We start from the raw sequence: 25,940 nt of genomic DNA on the forward strand, positions 1-25,940 counted from the left end.
CTATATTTAAAATCATTTATAATAATAATTTCAACATCTTAATTGAGCCTTTAGTTTAACCTATTTTCTAAAGCCTTCGTTTGATTTTCAAGCAATATAATCATTAAAGCCTACTAAAATTTTCATCTTGAATATTTTTCTAGTTACAGGACTAACCAGCCCAGAAATGTGAGACTGCAAGATCAAATTAAGTGCTGTCTGTCTCCCTCCCCACAGGGCTCTAAGCTACTCAAAGACAATGCCTACGTTTTTTTTTCCTTCCATTAATGTCCTCAGCTTAATGCAGTGACTGATACATGTTGACAAGCAAAGTCTTTACTGAATGAAAGAATCTAACAGGCACTATACCTCTTTATTTTGAAAAATATTAAAATTCCTATGAAATACCTTTAAGGATGATTTTAAAGTAACCATTTAAAAATATTAAATCAGGGACTTCCGTGGTGGTGCAGTGAACAGAACTCCGTGCTCCCAATGCAGGGGGCCCGGGTTCGATCCCTGGTCAGGGAACTAGATCCCACATGCATGCCACAACTAAGAGTTTGCATACCACAACTAAGGAGCCCACGTGCTGCAACTAAGGAGCCCCCCGCCACAACTAAGACCCTGCACAACCAAATAAATAAATAAATATTATAACACATACCTATTTGTCATCTTTTTCACAGATGAAAACTGGTGACACATATTCAGTGCAGTTATATAACTTATATTGGGAATACTTAGATAAAATTGAAGTGCCTCACATTTATTACTGTTCACCACTGTTGAAACATGAATACCAACATTCTTTCTTTCTTCCACTAAAGACAATTCCTTTAGCAAATCTGCAGTTTCTTCTTGGCAGGAACTGAAAAGAATTCGGATTCCAGCACCAGTTAAGGTAGTCAGCAGGCTGTCATAGCTCTTTGTTCTCCTAAACATCCTGGATGTGTCTCCTAAATATTTTACATTTAGGAAAATGCAAACCTTAGTAAGTTACAGTAAGTAGGACCATTAATACTATATATTATTAAAATCCCAAGATCTACATCATTAAGCAAACTAGTGCCACATTATGCTAATGAGAAACCCTACTGCTAAAAATTTAAAGTGATTCCCAAATAGAAAATAAGGAGAACTGTCTTTATGAGTGTCTTAAATTGGAATCTACAGAAGAAGGTGAATAGGCAGGGGAGAGTTTATATTCCTAGATAATTCATTCCTAAAGGCCAAGACCATATTACTTATCTCTAAAATTCATAATGGTAGCATTGCCGAAGGGTTCATTAAGTATTACTTCTAACTGATATAAAATTATCTTATTTATTCCAAGAATAACTCAATACCCTGAATATCCATTATAAAAACTTTAACTCCTGCCTATTAATTTACTTCCCTACTTTTCCCATTCATTTTCTTTCCATGTTCTACCTACATCCTTTTTTTGGCATTCTTCCTTAAGCCAAAAAAAGATGTTTTTCCATAACTTTTGCCACATTACTTTCCTTTTTATTCCAAATCTATTTCCTTTATAAAGGATATGTTAGTAAAGAGTAAATTATAGAATTTTAACACTAGAAAGACCCAAAAGATCACTTAATCTAAAGCCCTCACTTGTCAAACTAAAAAAGAAAAAAAAATTTGGGTTACTGAAAGACGGAATGACTTATCCAAGGTCACATGGTTCAGTAGTGACAGTGGTGATGAAAAGGTACGTTGCTCAAATTGAACCAGTGTTTTATGTAAACTACATTATTTTCTTTTATATAATGACAATAATCCTTGAATTCTTCCATAGTGGCTTTCAGCTGCATGATTTCACTTAATCCTCATAACACCCCGGGATGAGTTGGAAAAGTATATTATTAACTCCTCAGAGGGAGTGATTTGTCAATGCAATGTCACATAGCTATAGAGACACCAGAACTCAGTGCATCTTCTGATCCCATATCCTATGATCTTTTCACTATTCTCAGGGGCTCCCCGTACAATTAAACATTACCCATAAAAATGCCCTAACTGAAGCTCCAAGCCTGCATTTTTTAATACATCCTAAGCATCCATTTTAGTGACCCATTGAGAACCCAACATATTCAAAATTAAACACCTCTTTGTCCCTCAAATCTGCTGTTTCTCTGATATGCATAATTTCAATGAACAGCACCACTACCTAACTGCCCAGTAATCAAGAGATTGGTCAGCTCAATAGTAATTCTTGATTGCTCCCACTTACTCCTGCTACCTCCTGATTTCACTTACCTCCTGATTCCTCCTTTCCCCCACTGCTGCCTTATTTAGGGCCCCTCACCCTTTCTGGGGCTCCCAGAAAAAGACTTATGATTGGTTCACTTGCCTTCAATTTCTCACCCTTCGATTCTCACAAGCTGCATTTAAACACAATGACTAATGAAAAACATTATGGCATTATATAAATATGAAATGACATTCATGAGTCAGTTATTTAAATTTTAAGAGCTTCCCACATCCTGACAGGATAATGAACCAAATAATAGGGTCCTTTACAGCCTTATAAACAAAACCATTTAAAAATACAAACCTGTTTTTTCTCTGTCCTTTTCCACAATCACACATATTCTTTCAAACATGCTCTGTAGGTACTGGATCTGGTCAATGAGCTTGTTCTTATTGATACTATTTAACATCTCAGATTGAGACCTCCTTTCCACCACCATGCGGTTACTCACAATATAATCACAACCATTAAGAGGACAAACCTCTACCTGTAAGCCATGAACTGCTCTTAGGGAAGAAATTACTTCTGAACCAGAAGTGATTTCACGACTATCTACAAGAATACAAGTTCTTTGGCCTTCCTGTGGAAGTCTACGAGAAGCATGTGTGCCAGCCAACTGTGGTCGTGAGTTGGAACAGTATGCCACTGAAGTGCCAGAATCCTCCAGAGCACTAGTATCCTGAAAAGCAGAAAACATCAATCACGATCAGTTATATATATGTTAGCACCATAAACTTCTAACACCTAGGCTGATTTTTCTTATTGATACTTTTTTTTCTTCCTTCAACATCAGCAAAGTGACTATGTAGATGAAGGACCAAGCTACCACTTAACACCTCGTAGGATGGCTAGAATTTTTTAAAAAGGAAAATGTGTTGATGAGAATGTGAAAAAACTGGAATATGCATTGCTGGTGGGCATGAAAAATGGTGAGGCCACTGTGGGGAGAGTTCTCAAAGTTAAAGAGTTACCATATGGCCCAGGAATTCCACCTAGGTAACATACCCATAATAATTGAAACCAGAGACTCAGATACTTGTATGCCAATGTTGATTAATTTTGGAAAATCCTCAGCCATTGCTTGTTCAACTATATCTTCTACTTGCTCTCTTTTCTCCTTAATTCCAATTACGTGTATCTTAGAATACTGCATACAGTCCCACAGCTCTTGGATGCTCCATTCTGTTTTTTCACTCTTTCTTTATATTTCTGATTGGGTAATTTTATTGACCTAGCTTTAAGTTTGTTGGTTCTTTCCACGGCTGCATTGAGTCTACTGATGGGCCTATTGCAGACATTCTTCATCTTTTTTACCATGTTTTCCATTTCTAGCATTTCCACTTTATTCTTTATATATTCCATTTCTTGGATGATATTCCCTTTCTGTTCATGCATGTTTGTTTGACTTTTCCACTAGAGCCTTTAACATGTTAATCATGGTTATTCTAAATTCCCTGTCTGATAGTTCCAATGTCTGGGTCATATCTGAGTCTGGCTCTTGAGAATGTGTTTTTTTCTTCCTTCTATGTATCTTGTAACCTTTGGTTGAAAGCCAAACATCTTGTGTAGGAGAGTAGTGACTGAGGTAAATATGAGCTCTACCAAAGTACAGAAATAGCTTTGGACCCATGACAAAACATCAGAAAGTCCTTTCAAATTGAGCTGAGGTCTGGGCTTGTTTGCCAGTTTCTAAATATTCTCTTAGTTTTAAGTTTTCTTTGTAAACCTGTGTCTCAGAGAGTTTTTCTCCCCCATACTCTTGTCCCTCTCTCAGCAGTAGATTGCTTTTATTTCTCACTTACTGCTTGCTAGCCTGGTTGGAGGGAGTGCTAGGAGTGTGGGGACAGGCGGGGGGAGGGGGGTTTCTATTGTCCTGGTTCAGCCTGTCTTGGGCAGGACTTGTGTCCCTGGATCTAAGAGATGGGAACTTCTCAATGATCCTCCCCCACTCCCTGCCCCAAATGGTTAGAGATCTCTAATGCTGTAGGCCCAAGATGTTTTCCTGCCCCTTTCTCAGATGTAGAGCATTTCTCTCTTATTCCTTTCCTCCATCTGCAAAGGGTCTTCACCTAAGCCCTGAAGCCTGTAGGGTTTGCTGTTCTTCCCCCAGTAGTTTAATGCTTTTTGTTCCATAGGGGAAATAGGGGAGAAGGAACTAGATGGGGTTTGGTGCCTTTTCCACAGCAGCTTCTGGTCACTTCCCCAAGGCCGGCACTGGGAAGAAGGTTTTCTCTGATTCTCAATCTTTCTTGTGAACACCTGATGACTCTGTAGAAAAGAGCCCACAAGTGGTTGTGAATTACCCTTCTCTCTGCAACTCCCAGGGGTTCTAAACGCTCATGCTATCCCGTTGCCTTTTGCAATTCATTAATGTTTTAGCTGAATTCTTCTTACCAGATTATACAGTGCCCAGTGACTGTCCCAAATCAGCAAGTCTCTCCTTGGAGGCACTTGTCTCCTTAGATATCAGGCTAATTGGCTGTCCTGCAACCTCAGATCCAAATAAACATGATTTTGTAGATTATCTGGCTTTTTTTGCTGTTGTTACAAGGATGGGAGCAATGCTCTTTCCAGCTTTCTGTATTCTAAGCTAAAGAGGAAGTCCTAATCACTCAGAATAGTCTTTAAAATATATGTAATATTCAATTTTTTAAGAAAAGGAATAAATGTAATGAAGGAAGAAATGAACACTAAAGAACCAAAAGAAAATATTGGAAATACTTAGTTATCTTGGAGTACAAAATGGCCTTTTTAAACATGACACTGATGTCAGAAACTATAAAGAAAAAAATTGGAAATGTATAAAAAAGTTAAATTTTCCTGTGGCAAAACCCACTATTAAACAAAACAAAGGCAAATGACAAACAAGGAATACTGTCTGCAATACACATGACAAAATAAATATTAACATTTTTAGTATCTAACAGTTTTTGACAGGATATTTAGTCTATTTTCTGTCTTCTCAAATTTATCGCAAATTCCTTCCCCTCCTAATTTGAAGAAGAATCATACTATATGTATAGTATTAGATAGTAGAAGAAAAGTTAAAACACATTTCTGTTAAAACTCTATTTATCCTTTTTCACAGTCCTCAAAATATTACTAGCCTATATCTATTTTTTTTAGTTACAGCATGGCAAAGTAGAAATGTAGAGAGTGCTTACTGGTTTTGAAAGTACTGTGCAAGTATTACCTACCCTGACCCTTGGGATTACTATCTTTCTAATACAGCTGAGAATACCGAGGCTTAGGGAAATTAAGTACTTTGCTGTTCTCCAATCTATTTATAAGACTTAATCTAGTCAATTTTATCTAATTATGCCTTCCAGAAATAACTTTGTGCAAAAAAAGCCTGGAGATAATTTACAACTAGAAATAGCAATTTGAGGGCCATTGTGTGGACACTGGAGCATGTTGCTAAGGTGGAATGGGCTGAAACACCTGGAATAAAAGAGAAATCTAAGTCTAGGTCTAGGGATTCCTATTACTATGACTTTAACCCCTATTTTAGCAAAAGTACTGCAACTATGAACTCTTAAAAACCGAAAATGATTTTAGGGATTACTTCAGCAATAGTAACCATTCCGGAAGGAAAGAAATTCAAAGGAAGGAAATCAGGTGGTACCCGTAAACTCCTCTCCCCAATAAGTAGATGAGAGTTACATACCAGAAGCCTTCAGAGGGGGAAAGAAAAGTTAATCTGGGGAAACTAGTTCTGAGCTTTCATTTCTGTTAATTTTACCTTGTAGGAAGCCCATTTCCTATAACCTTTTTATAAAATTAGCAGGTTGCCTTACAGAAAACTATTAACACATTTTAAAAATAAGCATCCTACAAATCAGCTATAAAATTTAGTGTGCTGGTTTCTTGTCTGAAGAATTTTATCACTTGCTAATTTTTCTTTGACCTAGTTATTTAACACAAAAGAAAGGAAAACAAAACAAAAAAAACCTTTCGGTAAACATTCGAAGGCTTTTTTACTCTAATCTGATTCATACCTTCAACTGAATTGGAAATTTTCTACAGTCTTTCTGTGAATCAACAGTAGTGAATGATGATGAGGTAGATTCAATTTTAGTACGGCTCTGAGGTTTGAAGTCTGAGACATCAGAAACTGTAACCTTTAAATTAAGTGGTGTCTGTTGTCTCTGGTTTGGCGACTGATTAACAACTGGATTAGAGTGGTCCCTGGACTGCAATGAAGACCCAGAAGGCACTAAATTCAAACAGTGGCTTTGTTGTTCACTCTTGGTAACTGCACTTGGATTAATCACAGTGCTGGATTCCTGTTTATCATTTACATCGTTTTCCTCCTCACTTGAATCATCTGGTAAAATAATTCTGAATAATTTTTTTTTTGAAGATGCACAGTTTTGTCTCATCTTCATTTGTTTTAGCTTTACTGCACGTCGGGTTTTATATTTTTTGCTCCTACTTGCAAAGCAATCTTCAGTTATTAAGTTAAAATCAACACAGACTTCTTCACTTGATTGGCTTTTGCAAGACTCCTCTTCATCAACACAAAAACTGTCTTCTAAATAGGTTTCATCTTGCTCAGGAATCTACAATACAAATACAAAATAAGAATATTATAAATTTCATAAAATCAGCATGTTCTAACATATTCTTTTAAGTTCATATCTTTCTGAATATTTATTTCACTTACTTTATTAAGTCAGTCACTTGCTCACTAACATATATTGAGCATATTCTTTTTTTTCTTCCAGTTTTATTGAGATATAATTGACATACAACGCTGTATAAGTCTAAGGTGTACAGCATGATGATTTGACTTATTACGTCATGAAATAAGTTTCGTGAACATCCATCATCTCATACAGATACAAAATTAAAGCAATAGAAAAAAAATTTCTTCCTTGTGGTGAGAGCTCTTAGGATTTACTCTCTTGACAATTTTCATATTTAACCTACAGCAGTGTTAATTATGTTTATCATGTTGTACATTACATCCCAAGTACTTATTTATCTTATAACTGGAAGTTTGTACATTTTGACTACCTTCATCCAATTCTCCTTCCCCCTACACCACTCCCCTGCCTCTGGTAACCATAAATTTGGCCTCTTTTTGTACAAGTGAGTTTGGTTTTTTTTGAAGTATAATTAACCTACAATACAATGTTAGTTCCTGTTACATAACATACATTTCAAAATGATCACCAGGATAAGTCTAGTTACAATCTGTACAAAGATATTACATAATTATTGACTGTATTCCCCACACTGTACATTTTATACCTATGACATTTATCTTGCAACTAGAAATTTGTACCTCTTAATCTCCCTCACCTATTTCTCTCCTCCCCCAACTCCCCACTGGCAACCACCTGTTTGTTCTCTGTGTCTATGATTGTTTCTTTTTTATGTTGGTTCATTTGTTTTTCAGATTCCACATATAAGTGAAATCATACAGTATTTGTCTTTCTCTGTCTGACTTCTTTCACTTAGCGTAATGCCCTCTAGGTCCATCCATGTTGTCACAAATGGCAAAATTTCATTCTTTTCTATGGCTGAGTAATATTCCATTTTATATATATACCACATCTTCTTTCTGATTATATTCTTTATGGAAGAAAATAGGGAGTTTGGGAATAAAAAAAGAATGATTTACCCTCTAGAAATTTACAGTCTAGTGCAAGTAGCCAGAAAAATAAACAGTAATTTATAAACAATGTGATAAATGCTATATAATAAACACAATGAAAGTACAGAGATAAGAATGACCATATTTCCAAGGTGAATATGGCAATTTATAAATAAATAAGGCTAATATGAAATTGTTATCCATAAATGAAAAATAATCTATAATTTTTAGGATATACCATTTTTATGAAAAAATTAATTTTCAAGAGAAAGATGACAACATAGAAGAATTAAAATTTTAACTAGTAGATGATAAAGTTCTATTCACTTCCTTTAAGTATTCTCCTAATTGGGAAACAATTTAAGAGTATATTCTAATTAGCTCAAGTTAACAAAAGGATAATTTGATCAAATTAGGACTAAAAGGGATTTTGAGAATTCATTTAGCCCACCTTCCTTACTCAGGGCAGAAATTATTGCAAATAGTTCTGATGGTCCAATTTTAGAAACAAAATGAAGGCTTCACTAACAGGAATATATTTCAACACCACCACCAGGAAATTCTCCACTATATTTCTATAGTTCATACCTGTGAGAAAATGTTTACGTTGTTATGTTTCTTATGGACCATTTTGTACTGATTGTTCATCAGTGGACTTCGCACAGATTTCATGTAAATAGCTCTCATTTCAGTATCTGTGTAGAGATAAAAAAAAATTTCAAATAGCAAAATTATTTAAATGAAAACTAACAAAGTATTTAACTTTGACCTATCCCAAATTCACATGATTCAAAATTTGTGGAATTATTTTATACAGAAGATATTTAATAGATATTGAAACATGTCTAAAAACAATTATTCAAAAATGCAAAGTTAGGAGTTTTGCCTTTGACAGACCATCTAGCTGGGTGATCATGGACAATTTATTTAAGCTCTCTGCCTTAGCTATCTCTCTCCTCTGATAACGAAGATTAGGAGAGTGCCTTTTCATGAAAAATAAATGTACACAAAGACCTTAGAACTGTATCTGATTTATAGAAAGCATCCTATAAAACTAAAACATAAAATATCCAGGCAAAAACCCCTATACTTAAAAACATCAAAAGCCACAGCCAACAGTATGTTTCATAATTTTCAGTCAAGCAAAAACTAGGAAACACAGGTTTTTATTTATGCCTATCTTTTTTTTTAAGGTTGTAATCAGAAAGCAACTTTATTTTTGTCTCTCATTTCCCCTTACATATTTTTAGAGTGATTAAATTAACAGGTTATTTTGAGGGATAACATTGCTAATTTAATGACTATCATGCTTGGGACAAGATGTATAAGCTTTTCTTTGAATAATATTTCCCTTATCTCCATTCCATAGCTAGCTTCAACTATTAGATATTCTCCTGACTTAACTACCCACTTCTTACTCATGATAAATCCCTACAAAATTTAGTGAGATCTTTATTTCCAGTTTACTGTTCAAAAGGACTCAAACAAGGAGCTTTCAGAGATTTTTTTTCGTTTGTTTTATAGTTTTTTTTTGGTATAATGCATATACAATAAAATTCATCCTCTTTAGGGTATAGTTCTGAGTCTTGACAAATGCATAGTTATGGCAACCACTATTCTATTTGCTGTTGCTATAGTTTTACCTTTTCCAGAATGTCATATAAATCAAAGTATATAGTATGTAACCTTTTGAATCTGGCTTTTTCCAGAAATCATAATTCATGTGAGATTCATAGGCCTATCATTTTTTAAAGTTATATAGCAAAGAGTACCTAAGAAATGAGGCTTAAAAAAAAAAAAGATAATGTGGATTTTGAGATTTTCTTAAAAAAAAAAAAACTTTGGAATCCTACGTTTCAAACGTACTGTTTCTAAATGGAGTTTCAGATCTCCCTACTCTCCATCCCAACTGCTCCACCTTCAACCTTCCCAATTGCAGCAACTAAAGTCCTTCCTGCTGCTCAAGCCCACTGACTCCCTCTTTTTCTCTCTAATCCATCAGAAAATCCTGTCAGCTGTACGTAGCCAGAATCCAATCTTTCTCACCCTCTCACTGCCACCACCTTGGTAGGAGCCACTAACATACCTTGATTAGATTCCTGCGATGGCCTCCTAAATGGTCTCTTTTTCCACCTTTGCTCCCAAATAGGCTGTTCTCAACACAGAAGCTAGAGCGATACTACTGAAATAATATGAGCTGGCTGCTCATTCATTACTCTCTGATCTCACTTCCTACTACTCCCCTTCTCACTCATTCAATTCCAGTCACAATGCTGTTCCCTTGAACAAGCCAGGCACACTCCTGCTTCAGGGCCTTCACACTGGTTGTCATCTTTGCAACAACATTCTCCCACCAGATTATACAATACTACAGACCTGCAAAAGAAACCTTATTCTGCAAATCATATCAGTATCAGCGACATAGTACAGAGAACTTTGTATTTAAAGCCTTTTTTCTTTAAAGTCACGGACCTTGGGAAACTTTGCTGTTTCAAATCATATCAGGCACTGCAGGAGCAGAATAATGGCAAGATTTGTGAAAGATACGAATACAGAAGAGCCCACCACAATCTTTCCCATTTCTATTAAAGTCAATCTGAATCATCTGCTCTTAATATATTGTATAGAAGACCTGCTCAAGCATTGTTTGGGGAAACTGTTTTCGAAAAGCAGATCTCCCTTCCCTTAGCAAATTTAATAAATTTAGCTTTGTGTCTCAGCAAATTTAATAAATTTAGCTTTGTGTCTCAGCTGGTTTTAAATTTAGCTTTGTGTCACACTGTTGGATTCCTCATCTCCTTCTAGTCTTTGATTAAATGTCACCTTCTCAATGAGGGCTACCCCTAATTACCTTACTTAAATTTGCAGCTTGTCTGTTAATACCCCTAACTGCTGCCACTCCAAATCTTCATCTTACTCAACTCTTTTTGTTTTTCTGTAAAGTTTTCATCTTATACTAAATAATTTAGTTATTATGTATATCGCTTGTCTTCTTCCATTCAAATGTAAGCTTCATAAGGGCAGGGGGTTTTGTCCATTTTGCTCACAGATGCAGCTTTCTCAAGAACCTTACATAGTACTGGGCACATAGTAGGCACTAAATACTTGTTTAAATGAACATCTGACACTGAGCCAACTAGGTCATTCTGGAGAGACATAATCAAATTAGCAGAAGCCTATAAACAATCAACTCTCACATAAAGCAAATATTAACAGAATTTGAATGAAAATGACCAAGTATTTTACACACGACAAATTTAATTCCCTTTAAAGTCAAAGTTCTTTGGAAACCGACTAGAATATTTAAGTATAACCACATTAAAAGCATTGAAAATTAAAAGAAAAAGAAGCATCATTATATCACTTACCATTTATAGCCTGTGACAGTTGAGTCTCATCATTTAAAAAGTCAAGTAACGAGGAATCTTGTTCATTTTCTGACTCATAATTTTCATCTGATGAAACACATTCTGCATCTTCTTGGGAAAGTTCTGCTTCATCATCTAAAAACTTCCTAGCTACAAGCTAAGATAAATGAGAAAAAAGGAAGATGTCTTTAAGAAAATCATTTTATTTCTTCAAATAATTGGAAACAGTTCTGGAAAATGGATTTCTTGCCAGTGCTTTTAAGATCAAAAATAATAAAAATAGAAAACTGCAAGAAGAAATAATAAAGTAGTATACCTATTTAAAATTTCTTCTTTTAATTCTGTTATGAATAAAATAAAGTACAAGTCAACATGTCAGCTTGCTGAATGTTTCTTAATAAGCATAAAGTCTCCTGAGTCTTTCAGCTAATTAATTTTTGCCAGGAAAAATACAGTACCACAGAAAGACTGATCAGACAAAAAGGTGCTGAGAATCCTTTTCCAAGAATGTGAATATTGGATAGAGATAAGAAAAACAATATAATTATTACAAAAGCAAATATTCTAAAACTCAGATTTCTATCTCTATATTTTCTTCAATTTGAATATTAAATCCTCAATACACTAAAGTTTCTTCATTTAGTCATTCAAAATAACACAACACTGCAAGGTAGTTTCAAAACACAAAGGGAAATTAAAATACCACAACTTAAGATTTTAATTCCAATACAAAAAGTAAAATTCATGTCAAAATATTTTTCAATTTTGGGATTTTTTTCCTATAAGAAATGATAGAGAAAAATCTACTTCTGTGTAAAATCTACTGTTCTTTACTAATAAAAAAAAATACATAGTATATTTATATAAAAATAAGAAACTGAAAAAAGTTTACCTTTAGGTGACTCAGTCTCTTTTGGACTTTGATGCGTCTTTTATTATGATCCTTGAAGTCTGCTGATTGTGGATGTCGTTTGCTAAAATTCTCACTCTCATCACTAGATGATAAATCTAACTAAAATTCAATAAAATTCTTGCATGAGAAAATATATTTGGAGTGTTGTATCTTAATGTGTTTCTCAAGGGTTATTGCTTCTGTTTTCATTTTTCCTTTTTAAATAGTTGACCTAACATTTTCTTGTTAGAAAAATAAAATGCTCTTACAACTCAGAGCCATGTTATAAATACACAATACTTAAGAATTTAAAAGTTAGGTAATTCTAAGTACTAAAATAATAAATTAGGTAATATAAGTAATACTAGTATAGTATTCATTCAATTTTGTATGAAATTGAATGTATCTGATGAAAACTTGTGTTTTTAGTTTAACACTTTCCTTTAGAAGGCCCTGAAGGGCTTCACACACAAAAAATTAAGTCTGTAAATACAACTATCAAAATCAGTCCAAACACACATGAGTCCTTTCAAACTAAGAAACCAATATAACAACAAATTTTGACTATGAAACCTACTATAATATCTCTTACAGTATAATATAAAACCAATCAAAAGAATCAAGAGAAATTTATCAAAATAATTTCAATTAACAGGAATAATTTTAGGTTAAAGTAGATTGAGCATCAGCATTATTAATATTTTAATTCACTTCTAGTAAGTCAATCAGACATTCTAGTTCAAGTAGCAAGTTAAAGCAATTTTTCTAATGAAGTTTTATATGAGTATACAAAGTTAATATGGACTGATTGCATTTTCAATTAATTTTGCACAAATTATACTAGTTTGTATTAGAGAATTAAAACACACAAGACTTCCTAATCTCAAAATTTAGCTATCAGATATAAACTGATGACAAATGAATACTATTAGCCTTAAGACCTGTCCCCCGACCCAGATTTCACATTCTCATAGTTGTCAATGCCTGCCAGACACTGTCACTTTACTATCCCACATGAACTTCAAACATGTTCAACACTGAACTTACCACTCTTTCTTGTTTTCTCTAAAGATGTGACACATCTGCCAACTAGCCCAAGCCAAAACCAGAGAGTCATCGTGGACTCCTTCTTTTCCTTCTTTCAAGCCCATTCAGTAAGCAAGTGAAAGAATAAGGCCTTCCAAAAACTCACCCAGATTTTTCTCCAATTTTACTTCCTGGTACTTTTTGTCTTTACAATCCAACAACAAGAGATGCTGTTTCCCCACTTTGTGTCCTTCTTTAAGCTGTTGGGAATGCCTTCCGTTCTCCCTTCTCTTCCCTAACTGCCACAGATGCTTTAAGATTTAAGTAAGGTGTTATCTTCAAGAAGCTTGCCAGAACTCCCAAGGTCTAGGTTAAGGGTTTATCTTTTCTTATCACTTAACTTAAAAAATTATATGGAAATTATCCACTTACTTATCTATCCTTCCTACTAGATTGCAGACTTAACAGTACGAGGAAATAATCTTTACAGTATCCCCAACATCTTATACAGTAGACACAAAGTAGGTATTTAATCTGAATTGCTGGAGTGTACTGACAAAAATAGGAATAGTTTTTTGAAGGAGTTTAAAATTAAAATAGAAATTCCAGTCACATAGGATTTACTATCTATTTTTCTGTTAAACATATACCCATAAGATCAAACATACCTATGGTCATCTATACACATATTTCTCTTGTAATATTTATTTCAAAAGGAATTACTATACATTATTTGTTATTTACTTACTCTGTTTGGAGGAACCCTGCGCTTTTTGACAGCATGAAGTGGAGAATCAACTTCGCTATTTTTCTGATTCTAGATAAAGTAGATAAATAAAGTAAAAAGTTAAAAAAAAAACAGTTTTAAGGGGAACAAAAGGACTTTCCTGGCGGTCCAGTGGTTAAGACTCCATGCTTCCAAGGCCGGGGGTGTGGGTTCGATACCTGGTTGGGGAACTAAGATCCCGCATGCTATGCGGTGTGGCCAAAAAAAAAAAAATAAGAGGAACAAAAAACTATGTGATCATGTTATTGTGATTATTGAATGACTCACCTCAGGGGACTCCAAAACATTTCCTTTTGTCTTTTTACTTTTTCTTCGGAAAATCTCATCATCTTCACTTTCACTGCTTGTTAACTGTTCATCTATAACTTATTAAAAAATAATGAATCTGGTCAACAGATTTAAGTTTATCCAACCACAACTATTTTATTGATGGGTCCAATAAGAATTGTTTCTGGCAATCTCAACATTTATTCACTCTCAAACAAGATAGTTTTTTAGAAATTTGGCCCAAAAATCAGCATGGGAAAAAACAGAAAAATAAAAACAATGCCAGTGTAGAAATTAAGACATGATAACTCTTGGTAATAAACATATATTTAACTCAGGTTCAGTTTTACAAATTAACTGAAAAAAGTCCAGAAGAGTGCAAAATACAATTTTATTAGTCTTATTGGTTCTAGAATTCATCTCTAAAACCTACTATAGTCTTTCTGCCCTTTGTGTCTTATTCTCTTTCTAGTTGAAGGCTACAAAACAATATATGAAAAGATTTTTTTTAATGTATATATGTACATATGTGTACATATACATATGTGTTTGTGAGTAAGTGTAAAATAAAAATTGGTAGTCACCCAAATGTTGTAATTGGAACAAGACATTCGAGGGTAGAAAGAATGTTAAAAAACAAAACACTCATGTGAAATCAAATCCTTCACGTTTTCGGGTACTTAAAGAAAGTTCTATTTCTGTACTTTCATAAAATTTTGACAGAAGACACCTTTTATGTGTTTTTATGAAACCTTGTATAAAAGCCCTGTGGCTGTTTTAAGATATGTTCATAAATCCTCTGATATGCCTGCCTTTCAAGAGTTGGATCATAATTCTTCTACCCTTGAGGGTGGGCCACACTTGGTCACTTGCTTCTAACAGAAGAATATAATGGAAGTGAAGGTGTGTTACTTCAGAGTCTAGGTCATAAGAGGTCTCATCCTTGCTCTCTTTCTGGCCTCATTCACTCTGGAGGAAGCCAAATGCTATATAATGAGAGTAGAGGAAGTAACCCAATGGAGAGGCAAACACGGCAAGAAACTGAGGCCTCTCAACCAATGGCAATGTGATCCCCCAAGCTTATTCAAGCCTTCAGATAACTGTAGCCCTGGCCAACGTCTTGACTGCAACCTCATAAAATATCCGTAGTCAGAACTCTCAGCTAAAGAGTCCAAAGAAACGGTGAAATAATATATGCTGTCCAAAGGAACGGTGAAATAATATATGCTGTCCAAAGGAACGGTGAAATAATATATGCTGTTTTAAGTCATTAAGTTGTGGAGGGAATCTGTTATGCAGCAAGAGATAAATAACACAGATTTTGGTACCTGGAAATAGGGAATTACCATACCAAAACCTGAAACTGTGGACATAAATTTAGAACTAGAGAGTGGGCAGAAGCTGAAAGGATTTTTGAGGAAAGTTTTAGTGAAAGCTTGAAGAGCCTCAAAGGAATTGTTTGTAGGAAGATTAACGGCCATTTAGGAGGCCATGGGTGAGGGCTTAGAAAGAAGTAAGAAAAACCTTATTAGAAATTATAGGAAAGAGGATCCTTAATGTAGTGCCAAAAAGTTTAGCAACATTGTGGTAACACAGAAACTAGAAAATGTACCTAATGGGACTTCCCTGGCGGTCCAGTGGTTAAGACTTCGCCTTCCAATGCAGGGGGTTCGGGTTCAATCTCTGGTCTGGGAGCTAAGATCCCACATGCCTCGTGGCCAAAAAAAAAAACCCCAAAATGAAAATATACCTAATGAATGAGGTGATCTAAGTAAGGAGATTTCCAGACAAAATGTTTAAGGTATTACCTATGCTTCTTCCTGTTTAAATAAAATGTGAAAGGAGAGAGAGCAACTAAAGAAAGTACTGTTAAAGAGGAAACAGTTGAGACTTGCTGGTTTTGAAGATTAACAGCTTCTCCAGCTGGCAAACAATATTAAATTAAGAAATGTTCCAGGCAAAGATCTAATCTAGAAGACTGCTAAGAAGCTATTGTGCAAATGGTGCTGAAGGTGTAACTGTAAATGCTTTAAGACCTCAGAAAGATCAAAGGTGGTACCTTAGAGTACCATTCAGTCAGATAAAAGGGCCTCTAAACATTTTAAAGATGTCTCTTACATTTCCTCTCAAACAACAGGCCTTCTAAGAAGATTAAGGAACTATCTCTAGACATCTTAGGAGAAGCCAAAGGTAGAGAAGGACTTACCTCCAAAAGATTTGTGGGCATAGCTAGTGTCTAATGGAATGAACCTCAAATAAGATTCACAAGAGAGCCACAAAGATTTATGAGAATTATATGTGAAGAAACACAGCCAGCTACAATTAAAAGGGGCAGAGACAGTACAAAATGAAAAGAGGCCTTTGGATCCCCAAATTTTCACTAAAAGGAAGCAGGCTGAGAAAACTCCACAGGTGCTACCTGTTATGAAATTGAACCGAGCATCCAGAGGACAAAGACAAGAACCATGGAGAATTATTACCAGACTTTGAGTACTAATCAAGAAACTTCCAATCTCAGCTCTGCTAGATTTTAGAATTGCTATGGACCAGAGATTCCTGTGTGCCTCCCATCACCCTCCCCCACTTTCAAATAAGCCATCTTGGAAGCAGATTCTACATGCCCAGTCAAGTCTTCAGATGACTGCAACCCCAAGTGAAATCTTGACTATAACCCTAAGAGAAAGCCAGAACCACCCAGTTAAGCAACTCTCAAACTCCTAAACTACAGAAACTGTGAGATGTTATTTTAAGCCACTAATTTAAGGGGAGTAATTTTTTACACAGCAATAAAAAACTAATACAAACTCACAGAGTAAATTTCTCCTCACACTCTATACTAATAAAACATCTACCCAGACAGATAAACTCGAATAAATCCTTTTTGTAGATGATCACTATATAATCCAACTCATTTTCCTTTTTTCATTATCTTCTATGGAAGCCACAGTTAAATGCAGGGCTCAGCTACAATAAGCAAATCATTCCAGGAGGCTTTCCTTTTAACTGCTTTAGTGGTGTTTTAATCAACTATTATTGTATACATATATAACATGGCAAATTATCCTAAGTCTTCTATTTCAGTTAAGTGGAATAATAAATACTAAGTAAATATTCCCTAATAAATTGTTCCTTAATGTATATGTATTCAGAATTATATTGCTCATGGTTAGTAGTTAAGTACAATGCTAGAAAAAAAGTTTTAATGCAAATATGACACAAAGAAAAATCATCTCACCAATTAACAAAGACTTAATATAAAGGTGTTAAAGCAAATACTAAAGGATCACAGGCAACACACTTAGTAAAAATACACATGTCAGAGTACCTCCAGAACTATGCAGAATAGTCAGTTTTTAAAAATCAACTGTATTTCCAGAACTTATTTTAAATAAGTTTTTATCTTAAATAAAACATTCATGAATCATGCCCTTGATGCTAATGAGAACAGATAAGAAAAAGATTTACAAAGGAAATTCTCATTTTACCCTACAACTATTCTTTTTCCTCAGCCATAAAGAATAAAATTCATAAATGGCCTGCTATAATAATCTATACACAAACTAGAGTTGGGTTCTATAACAGGATCTAAAGGATATTTAAATCATTTTAATACTAAACATCTATTTTCTGGGTTTTCTGTAGAATTAGATCACAGAAATCCAAAGATTCCTATAGATCTGCTATGGTCTTATCTCAATCTTCCAAATACAGTCTTATTTCTAAATTTTGCTATATAAATCCTCTACTTTATACTACCCCACCAAAATCTTACACTTTCCTTCTTCCCCTTTGTTTTCACCATTTTATAACATCCAAATTCCCTCCTGATTATTTTCAACATATCCAAATCATGAATATTCCTGAGGAGCCAAAATGAAAACCTACCTTTAAAGTCAACATCTCCAATCTAATCCAGTTCAAAATGTTTTCATCTTCTGAACCTCCTAAATGTCTGCCATCTTATTATTCACTTGGTAGTTATTTCCATGTTTTACTGGTATCTTTTCAAATGTATATGTCACACAGTTGTTTGTGTTTTACAATAAAGGGCTAGAGCCAAATCTTACACTTCTACATTTCACAGTGTCTAGCATAATACCTTTCCTATGGCATGCATGCCATAAGTATATGCAGATAAAATAAATACTGTATCAGTAAGCATCAACTTCAGAAATATATAGTACATCGATTACCTAATTCAATACACCATATACTGAGAAACTACATTTTGAAAAATTATGGAATATGATCCAAAGTAATCATTCTAGAAAGATTTGTATTTTATAAAGATGGAATCTTACCTTTAGCAGAACAGCAGGATTGATGCAGATTGATTTGTTCCCTGCTTTTAGCCTTTTCTATAGAAAGTCCCGAATCATCAAAAGTTGAATTCAATGTTTCTTTGAAACTTTGTAGATTTATTTTTCCCTTATTAGAATCTGACTTCCTAGCCACTTCTATTCTCTTCTTAGAAAATGAGTTTGGCGTGTTTGACTGAGAAAATGGTGTACTCATAACTTTCTCTCCTACTGGCAATGAAAATTGAGAATAACCAGGAGACATAAATTCTTTATTTTTTGTTGCATTCATTGGAAAACATGCAAAAGTTGGACTCCGCTTATCTTCACTTGATGGGTTAGTAATGGTTACACTCGTAGAACTATCAACATGGTCTCTTGATATTACTGCTTGATTTGAAACATAATTTGCATCATTTATCTCCTTAATGTCTGAACACCCTCCAGATAGATCATCTAAAATTTTATTCTTATTTGTATCTGATGCATGTTCTAGTATTTCATCATCAGTATCTGGACAACAAAATCCTAAATCAAAGGTAACAGAAAATAAATCCTTAGAGCAGTCAAAACCATATTCATCATTCTTCAGTTTTTCCTCATGTACACCTCTCAAATCTTCATAAGATTTCCAACTATTCGTATCACCGATAATTTGATCTTGGGGTTCAGAATTATTGCCTAACAAAAGTTCATCAGAAATTAAGAACTGAGAGCCCAGTGCCATTTCACTTACAGCAGTTTTGTCTGACAGACATAAAGATTTGCATTTACTGTTCAAGGGAGGAAGGTTCACGTTATTACACTCTGTATTAACATCCTCAAATAACAGCAAACTCTCATCCTGATCAGTATGCAATATTTGGAGGCCACTGTTATCAACATCATGATTCTTTTCTTCAACAAAATACTTTGGAGGGCCAGTGTTTATTTGAATATGATGGTTGGATACTAAATGTTCATTTTTAATATCTTTATGTACTTTATCATAGTAACAGAAGCTTGGTTCAGCAGAAATCTTATCATTAGTTGTACCATAAAGGCAACTTTTTTCAGAAGGATGAGTATTAACTTTAAGTGAACTCAATTCTAAATTCTGTTGAGAATTTATAGTTGAATGTGACATCAAACAGGTGGATTTGTCATTTTGTAAACACTCTGTGTAGGGTAGAAACAGCAAGTTCTCAAGTGCAGAACCCTTAGAAATTTCATATTCCAAATTTGCGAGTGCACTAAGAGGCGGAGGAGAATGAGATAAAAATATCTCTACATTAGCTAGCACCTCTTTTGTTAATGAATGACAATTATAAAATTTGTCATCTGTTCTAGCTATATAAAGCTCATCCTCAAATGGAAAAAGTAAGCTATAAGAAAGAGATTTCTCATCACTGAAACTGTTATAACCAGAATCTAAAAAATTTCCAGTAAATGAACTAGTAGATTTATTTGTAAACTGACAATCTGCTAATAATCCACATGACTGATTACCTACATTTTCACTGATAGCACATGTGGCAGCAACTTCATCTGTATCTGATACCCTTTTATCATTTAGTAGGTCTACCTGAAAAATATTTTCAGCACTAGAACTGCCATCAGTATCTAAAGGCCCCATAACAACCTCCTTATTTTCTTTTTTAGGTTGATCTTTTTTCAGTTCTTTGGAAGGTTTTTTTTTTAGAGAAGCAATTTCAGTTGGTTTGATACGAATTTGTTTAAAATTTTCAGCACATTCTTCATCAGATTCCGTCATTGAGAGTGATTTGCCTCGATTTATATTCTTTGTAAATGAAGATTTCTTGTTACTAGTAAAGGTGCCACTGGCAAAAGGATTATATTCATTCCTGGGAGCACTAGATGTTGGGCTAACATCTTCCATTTGTAAATAAGATTTAATTTCCAATTCATAGCTGCATTCTCCCTATAAAGAAGGAAAATGAAAAAGTCACAGGAAAACAAAACAAAAAAAAACAATTCTAAAGATGAGTTTTACTCTGCTAAAATATTTTCTAAACAATACTACATTATTCAAATGATTTTTTATACCTTAAAAATTTATTCCAAGTCAACCAAAATAGAAATGACACTACTGCAAAATTATCATAAATTATCTTTTATCAGTTAATATTTTTGTATTCCCAGTACCCAGTACATGAGAGACCCATGATAACTATTTGTAGAAAGTACAAATTAATACATAGAATACGATTATAAACACTGTTTTTTCACTTCTGACATTTAATTGAACAATTATTCTAATTTCCTAAAAATAGATATTTAAGAAATTAATATATATAAATGAAAAACACGCATATGTATGTTAAATTTACTCTCTTAATGAAGGTAAACTAAGAACAGCTTTTAAAACATCTGAAATAATGGTACCTGTATGTCTTCTAGGCTGTAAGCTAGAATATACTGTTTTTAATAAATTTCCCAAGAACTCTTCTAGTGAATTTCCAAGTCTTACTTACCTCTAAATCTAAAACTACGGTCCCCACCATCCCTGACTCATCCTTCCCTCTTGCCCATGAATGCCACTTTAGTCAGGATTCCTCTACTATTCAGGGACTTAAGCAATTAATTCTCCACTTTTTGAATAATAAATACAGTAAATATTAATGTGAAAATGTCTGTCTCCCTGCTAGGATATATGCTCCCTATAGAATATTTTATCTGACTTCTTCATCAATGTAGCCACAGAGCCTAGAACAAACCATGCCATGTAGAAGGCACTAAATAAATGTTACTTTGATGCATAGGCTTTGCTGGGATCCAAAAATAATTACTTTATTTACATGTATTCATGAACAACAGCTAATAAAAATAGCAGCTACAATCTATTGAGTAATTACTATGTGCCAGTTTCTATTCTAATTGCTTTAGGTGTATTAAGCCACTTAATCCTCACAACAATCTTATGAAGAAAGTATTATCATTATCCCCATTTTACAGATAAAACTGAGGCACAAAGAGGTTAAGTAACTTACAGATGCACAATTAGTAAGAGGTAAAGTTGGGCTTCTAACCCAGGCATTTTGGATTTCACACTCATAATAGGTTCATCATTCTGACTCTCTCAAGGAAGAATAATCAGGAAACTGCTCAAGAAATCACTAAATCTCTAAACTACCACCAGGATAAAAGAGACATACCAAATGACCTATATGATAGAGAACATTTATGCAGATCCCAATCTAACAATAATCTTAAATTAGCTTTACAAACAGTTTATATAAATCATTAAATGGGAATTCCCTGGAGCTCTATTGGTTAGGACTTGATGCTTTCACTGCTGGGGCCCAGGTTCAATCCCTGGTCAGGGAATTAAGATCCTGCAAGCCATGCAGCACGGCCAAAAAAAAATTTTAAATAAAAGAAAATTTTAAAAAATCATTAAATGTATTAAAATTCTACTCTGGTCTATCAATATTCACAGATGACATTCTTCTAACTAGGCCTACTTCTCCTAAGACAGAAAACTAGTTCCTCACTGAGATCACAAGAAGCTATATAGAAAAACAAAAATAGTCTAGCTATGATTATTTATAATAAATACTTGTTTCTTATAATAAAGACTTCAAATTAAGAAGAATAAAGATTAAGTATTCTAGTTTCACTGTCATACCAGCAAGAGAAAGTTACAGTAGAACCCTACCTCTTCATGTCTCATTCCTTCTATCATTTGCATAATGTTTATGAAATGGTGACATCGATCTGAATGGTCAACTTGATATGTAGGCAAAGGATGATCCTGCCACAGTCTCCATTCAGAGAGAGAGAGTTGATGAATTCCAGTGGTTGGTTCTTGAGTCTTGATTAATGATGATTTAACATAATAAAAACACACATACTCAGATTTCACACACTGATTTAAAAAATACTTAATATACCGATAGCCTACCATAAATAATTTTAATTCATTTAGGTATTTTCAATTAAAATCTCAGGAGAAAAAAGAAAATAATTTTATAAAGTACAAAGATGCCATTTTAAATACATTTTTAAAATAACTGTTACATGTATTGCTTGTAAAATTAGAAAGAAAACAATAAATGTCATTAAAAATGAAATACACAAATAAATAAATGTTATATGAGTTACTACTTGGTCATATTCCTGTTTATATAGTCCCATGTTAACAGCAATATTTAAGAAAATGTGTGGCTTCAAAATTACTATCATCCTAGATTTATATTCTATAATCTAATAAAGAGGCAGTCATAATCTCTCAGTGATACTGATCCCAATTCTTCATGCCTATTGCCATTTCTCACTTTCCCTGTTAGTGAATAAAATACAATTTCTCAAGAGCCATATAGTTCTAGCCCTATAAATCTTCCCAAAGGAATCTTCCTTGAGGTTGTTTTTCTAGTTCTCTAGGTTCATATGTAACCTTTGCTCAATTCTCTTGACTTTCATTAAGTTCATCAATAATTTGCTCATAATAAACAAAATAAACAAGTCTAAGATCCAATTTAAAGTTTTACTATAATTACAAAACAAAAATTGAAAACAAGTTTGTACAAAGATGCTCATGACAGCATAATTTTATATTAGTAATATACTGAAAATAATTCTAAAACACGACAGGGAAAGAGCCAAATTATGGTATATTGCAGAGTAACATAACAATCATATAAATTACACCTACACAGACATGTTCATATGCAGAAAGTAATAAGAAAAGTCAGAACTTATGTAAATATATTACAGTCATGTAAAAATATATATACAATAAGGAATACAAGAAAATTAGTAGTTTTACCAAGTTAGAGTTTAGTATTCTCTTTTACACTGCTTACATTCTTAATTTTTACATAAGTTGACATTCTGATCATGAACATTCATTCTCTTTACTTCCAAAGCTATTGCACAGTCGCTATAAAGAGCATCTGAAAACATGTTCAACTTACTGGTCTGTTCTCCTCATTTTGTAAAGATAGAAACTGAACTTGAGGCAATGTTATTTCCTTAATTTCATCAGTGTCTCTTAATCTATATCGTCTGTTCCATAATTTAAATTCTTCTTCTGATAAGAACCAATCATTCTTTGAATTACTCTGCCTCATTCCTATAAGTTTAAAAAATAATTGAAAAGAGGTTTAAAAAAATCTGCCAGGTAAACACAAAATATACGACATCAACTCAAATGCTCTACCTGTTTATGTCTACTCGTCTCTGCTAAACCACTGATTCTATACCTTAAAATTAGTGTTCTTCATATAAACACTCTGGTTATCACTTCCTGCTTCTACATCTCTCCTAAACTTCTCTCACCTCTTTGAAAGTACTAGTGCACCCTTCCATCTAGAGCTAACCTTTGGTAATGACTTCATTAGCAAAACATCACCAGGCAGCTAGGCTGTCAGTCCTGGTTTCTTTTGGACTCTCTCCATTTTGTTGTCTAAGACCTGGCAGGAAACAGATAACTCACAGATGAAAACTAGTATCATGATTCTAGCATAACATTATCGGAAAAGTTATCTGAAACTGGTGTGGGGGTAGGGGAGATGCCAAGACTAAAGTCTTAAATGGCGGTGGGGGGGGCGTTGAAAGGGGATAGGAAAGACCTACTGCTTTAAAAAATGACATAATAATATACTTTTTAAAAAATGTATAGTAAATTAACCCTTTTTTATTTCCATAATCTCTATGAAGGAAAACAATCACCAACATGGAAAGGATAAAAAATACAAACCTATAACTCTGGTCCCAATACAGATGAGGGCAGAAAAAAAAAATCAGAAAGACTACTGAATTAGGAATCAGGAAGCTTCTGTCTTAGCTAGTCCCAAATATTATATAGAAAGCTTTTATAAAATAAGGGGTTTGAACTAGGTGATCTCTCAGGTCCCTTTCAGATCTAGCAATCTGAGGCGCTAAGGCTTTTGAAGTAGAAAGGTATTCCACTCTCCTAGTCACTTTAAATAAACTCAGACCTCTAAGCCCAAATGAATTATATACTAATACATAGAAGATTACATTCATACACACTATCTTGGCAAGATGAATCACTGACACTTGAAAAATCAGAGAAAACGGAAGAAAAAAGCACAGAAAAATGAACATGAGCTAATATTATCTCAATTTTTAAAAAAGGACAGGTTCTAGACTTTTACCATCCATCCCTAGTAACATTTTATAAACAATCATTAAACATATGGTTAATTAACATCTATAAAAATAAAATGATCACTAAGAGAAATGTATGCCAACCTAATCTAGTTTTTTAAATAAATTCAAGAGAATTCAAAATACATACTATCTTTTCATTGTAACCCAAAATTTAGCGAAGTCTTGTAAAATGACAGGTATATTCCTATTAAGTGGATTTGCATTAGGTTTAATAGGCATATCCAAAAAGCACTGATTAATGGCTCTGAGTTAAGGGAAAGAACATTAACAAATTTAAGTGAGTGAGTCCAAAGCAGGTGCCTAGGAGGGAAAGAACTTTGCAACTTCATGGTAATGAAAACCAGTAGAAATCAGTTGAACAAACCTGAGAGGTACTGTCTTCAAATATATAAAGAACTGCCACCTACGTAAACCAAAGATCAAATCCACTCTTTGCGTCTAGAAGCTGTTGGCAAAGAAAGTCGCCTGCCATTTCAGTAAACAAAGGATGATGCGGCCATCAAGCCATCAGCCACTGCAGCTGCCCCCAAGGGGGTTTCAGCATGGAGAAAAACAGGATACTGGCCCCAGATAGTTAAGATGTATATCAAAGGTATAATTTTAATGAGCCCAAACTCTTGCATCTTCCCATACATAAAAAAGCACTAAAATCATTAACTTGAGACATCTGTTTTTTGTGATTAGCAGTAATCTTTTGATGCTCGACTACTAGGGGTTTTTTCAGCAAAAACTCCTACATATCCTGGCTCCTCCTATACCTCTTTGGAACAGTCCCTCAGAGCTGTCTGAGAGGCTGCCTTCCCGGGCTATAGTCCTCAGTAATACCCCAAATAAAAACATAATTCTCAACTTTTACATTGTGCATTTTATTTCAGTTGGCAAAGCCAAAACTAAATCAATGAGCAAAAGGTACAAAGCCAGAATTTTTTTTTCAACAGAGGGACTTCTTCTATATGGACTATTCAACAATGGAATGAACCCTCATAAAAGAATACAATTTCCATTAACAAAGATGTTCAAGTTGAGGCTGGATATACATTTAACAAGAATGCTACAGAAAACATCCCTACCTTGGTAAGTAATTGGACCAGATGACCCCTAAGGTTTCTTCCAAATCTTAGAATATAACTACATGATTTTATGATTCTTTAAAAGCTTACCTTAAAGATTAAGTAAAATTTAAAAAAAAAAAGTTTTTGTTTCTCATTTTTATAGTGCTAATAGTTCCAGATATTTTCTTGATATCACCAAAATCTCTGCAGTTCTTAAGCTAGCACTCTCATTACTATGCTCCCTGGCACCAAAGTAATTTTTTTCTTACTGACT

General features: G+C 34.0%; 1 protein-coding gene across 12 annotated transcripts in view; it reads right to left on the bottom strand.

The window, feature by feature from the left end:
- Positions 1-25,940, bottom strand: part of FANCM (FA complementation group M) — an 87,656-nt gene that overhangs the window by 32,173 nt on the left and 29,543 nt on the right. For 6 of the 12 annotated variants that reach the window (XM_082452013.1, XM_082452012.1, XM_082452017.1 and 3 more), the window contains 11 exons: positions 23,393-23,550; positions 22,135-22,290; positions 18,480-20,397; positions 14,179-14,276; positions 13,873-13,941; positions 12,099-12,218; positions 11,207-11,363; positions 8,427-8,533; positions 6,235-6,798; positions 2,540-2,915; positions 647-938 (listed from right to left, as the gene is read on the bottom strand). In XM_082452013.1, the coding sequence (XP_082308139.1) occupies positions 647-938; positions 2,540-2,915; positions 6,235-6,798; positions 8,427-8,533; positions 11,207-11,363; positions 12,099-12,218; positions 13,873-13,941; positions 14,179-14,276; positions 18,480-20,397; positions 22,135-22,290; positions 23,393-23,550 (4,015 nt within the window). The remainder of the gene's footprint in view (positions 1-646; positions 939-2,539; positions 2,916-6,234; positions 6,799-8,426; positions 8,534-11,206; positions 11,364-12,098; positions 12,219-13,872; positions 13,942-14,178; positions 14,277-18,479; positions 20,398-22,134; positions 22,291-23,392; positions 23,551-25,940) is intronic. The other 6 variants (XR_014261122.1, XM_082452019.1, XM_082452010.1 and 3 more) reach the window with 3 other exon arrangements.

This window comes from Balaenoptera physalus, assembly GCF_965194825.1.
Source record: "Balaenoptera physalus genome assembly, chromosome: 2".
Lineage (NCBI taxonomy): Eukaryota > Metazoa > Chordata > Mammalia > Artiodactyla > Balaenopteridae > Balaenoptera > Balaenoptera physalus.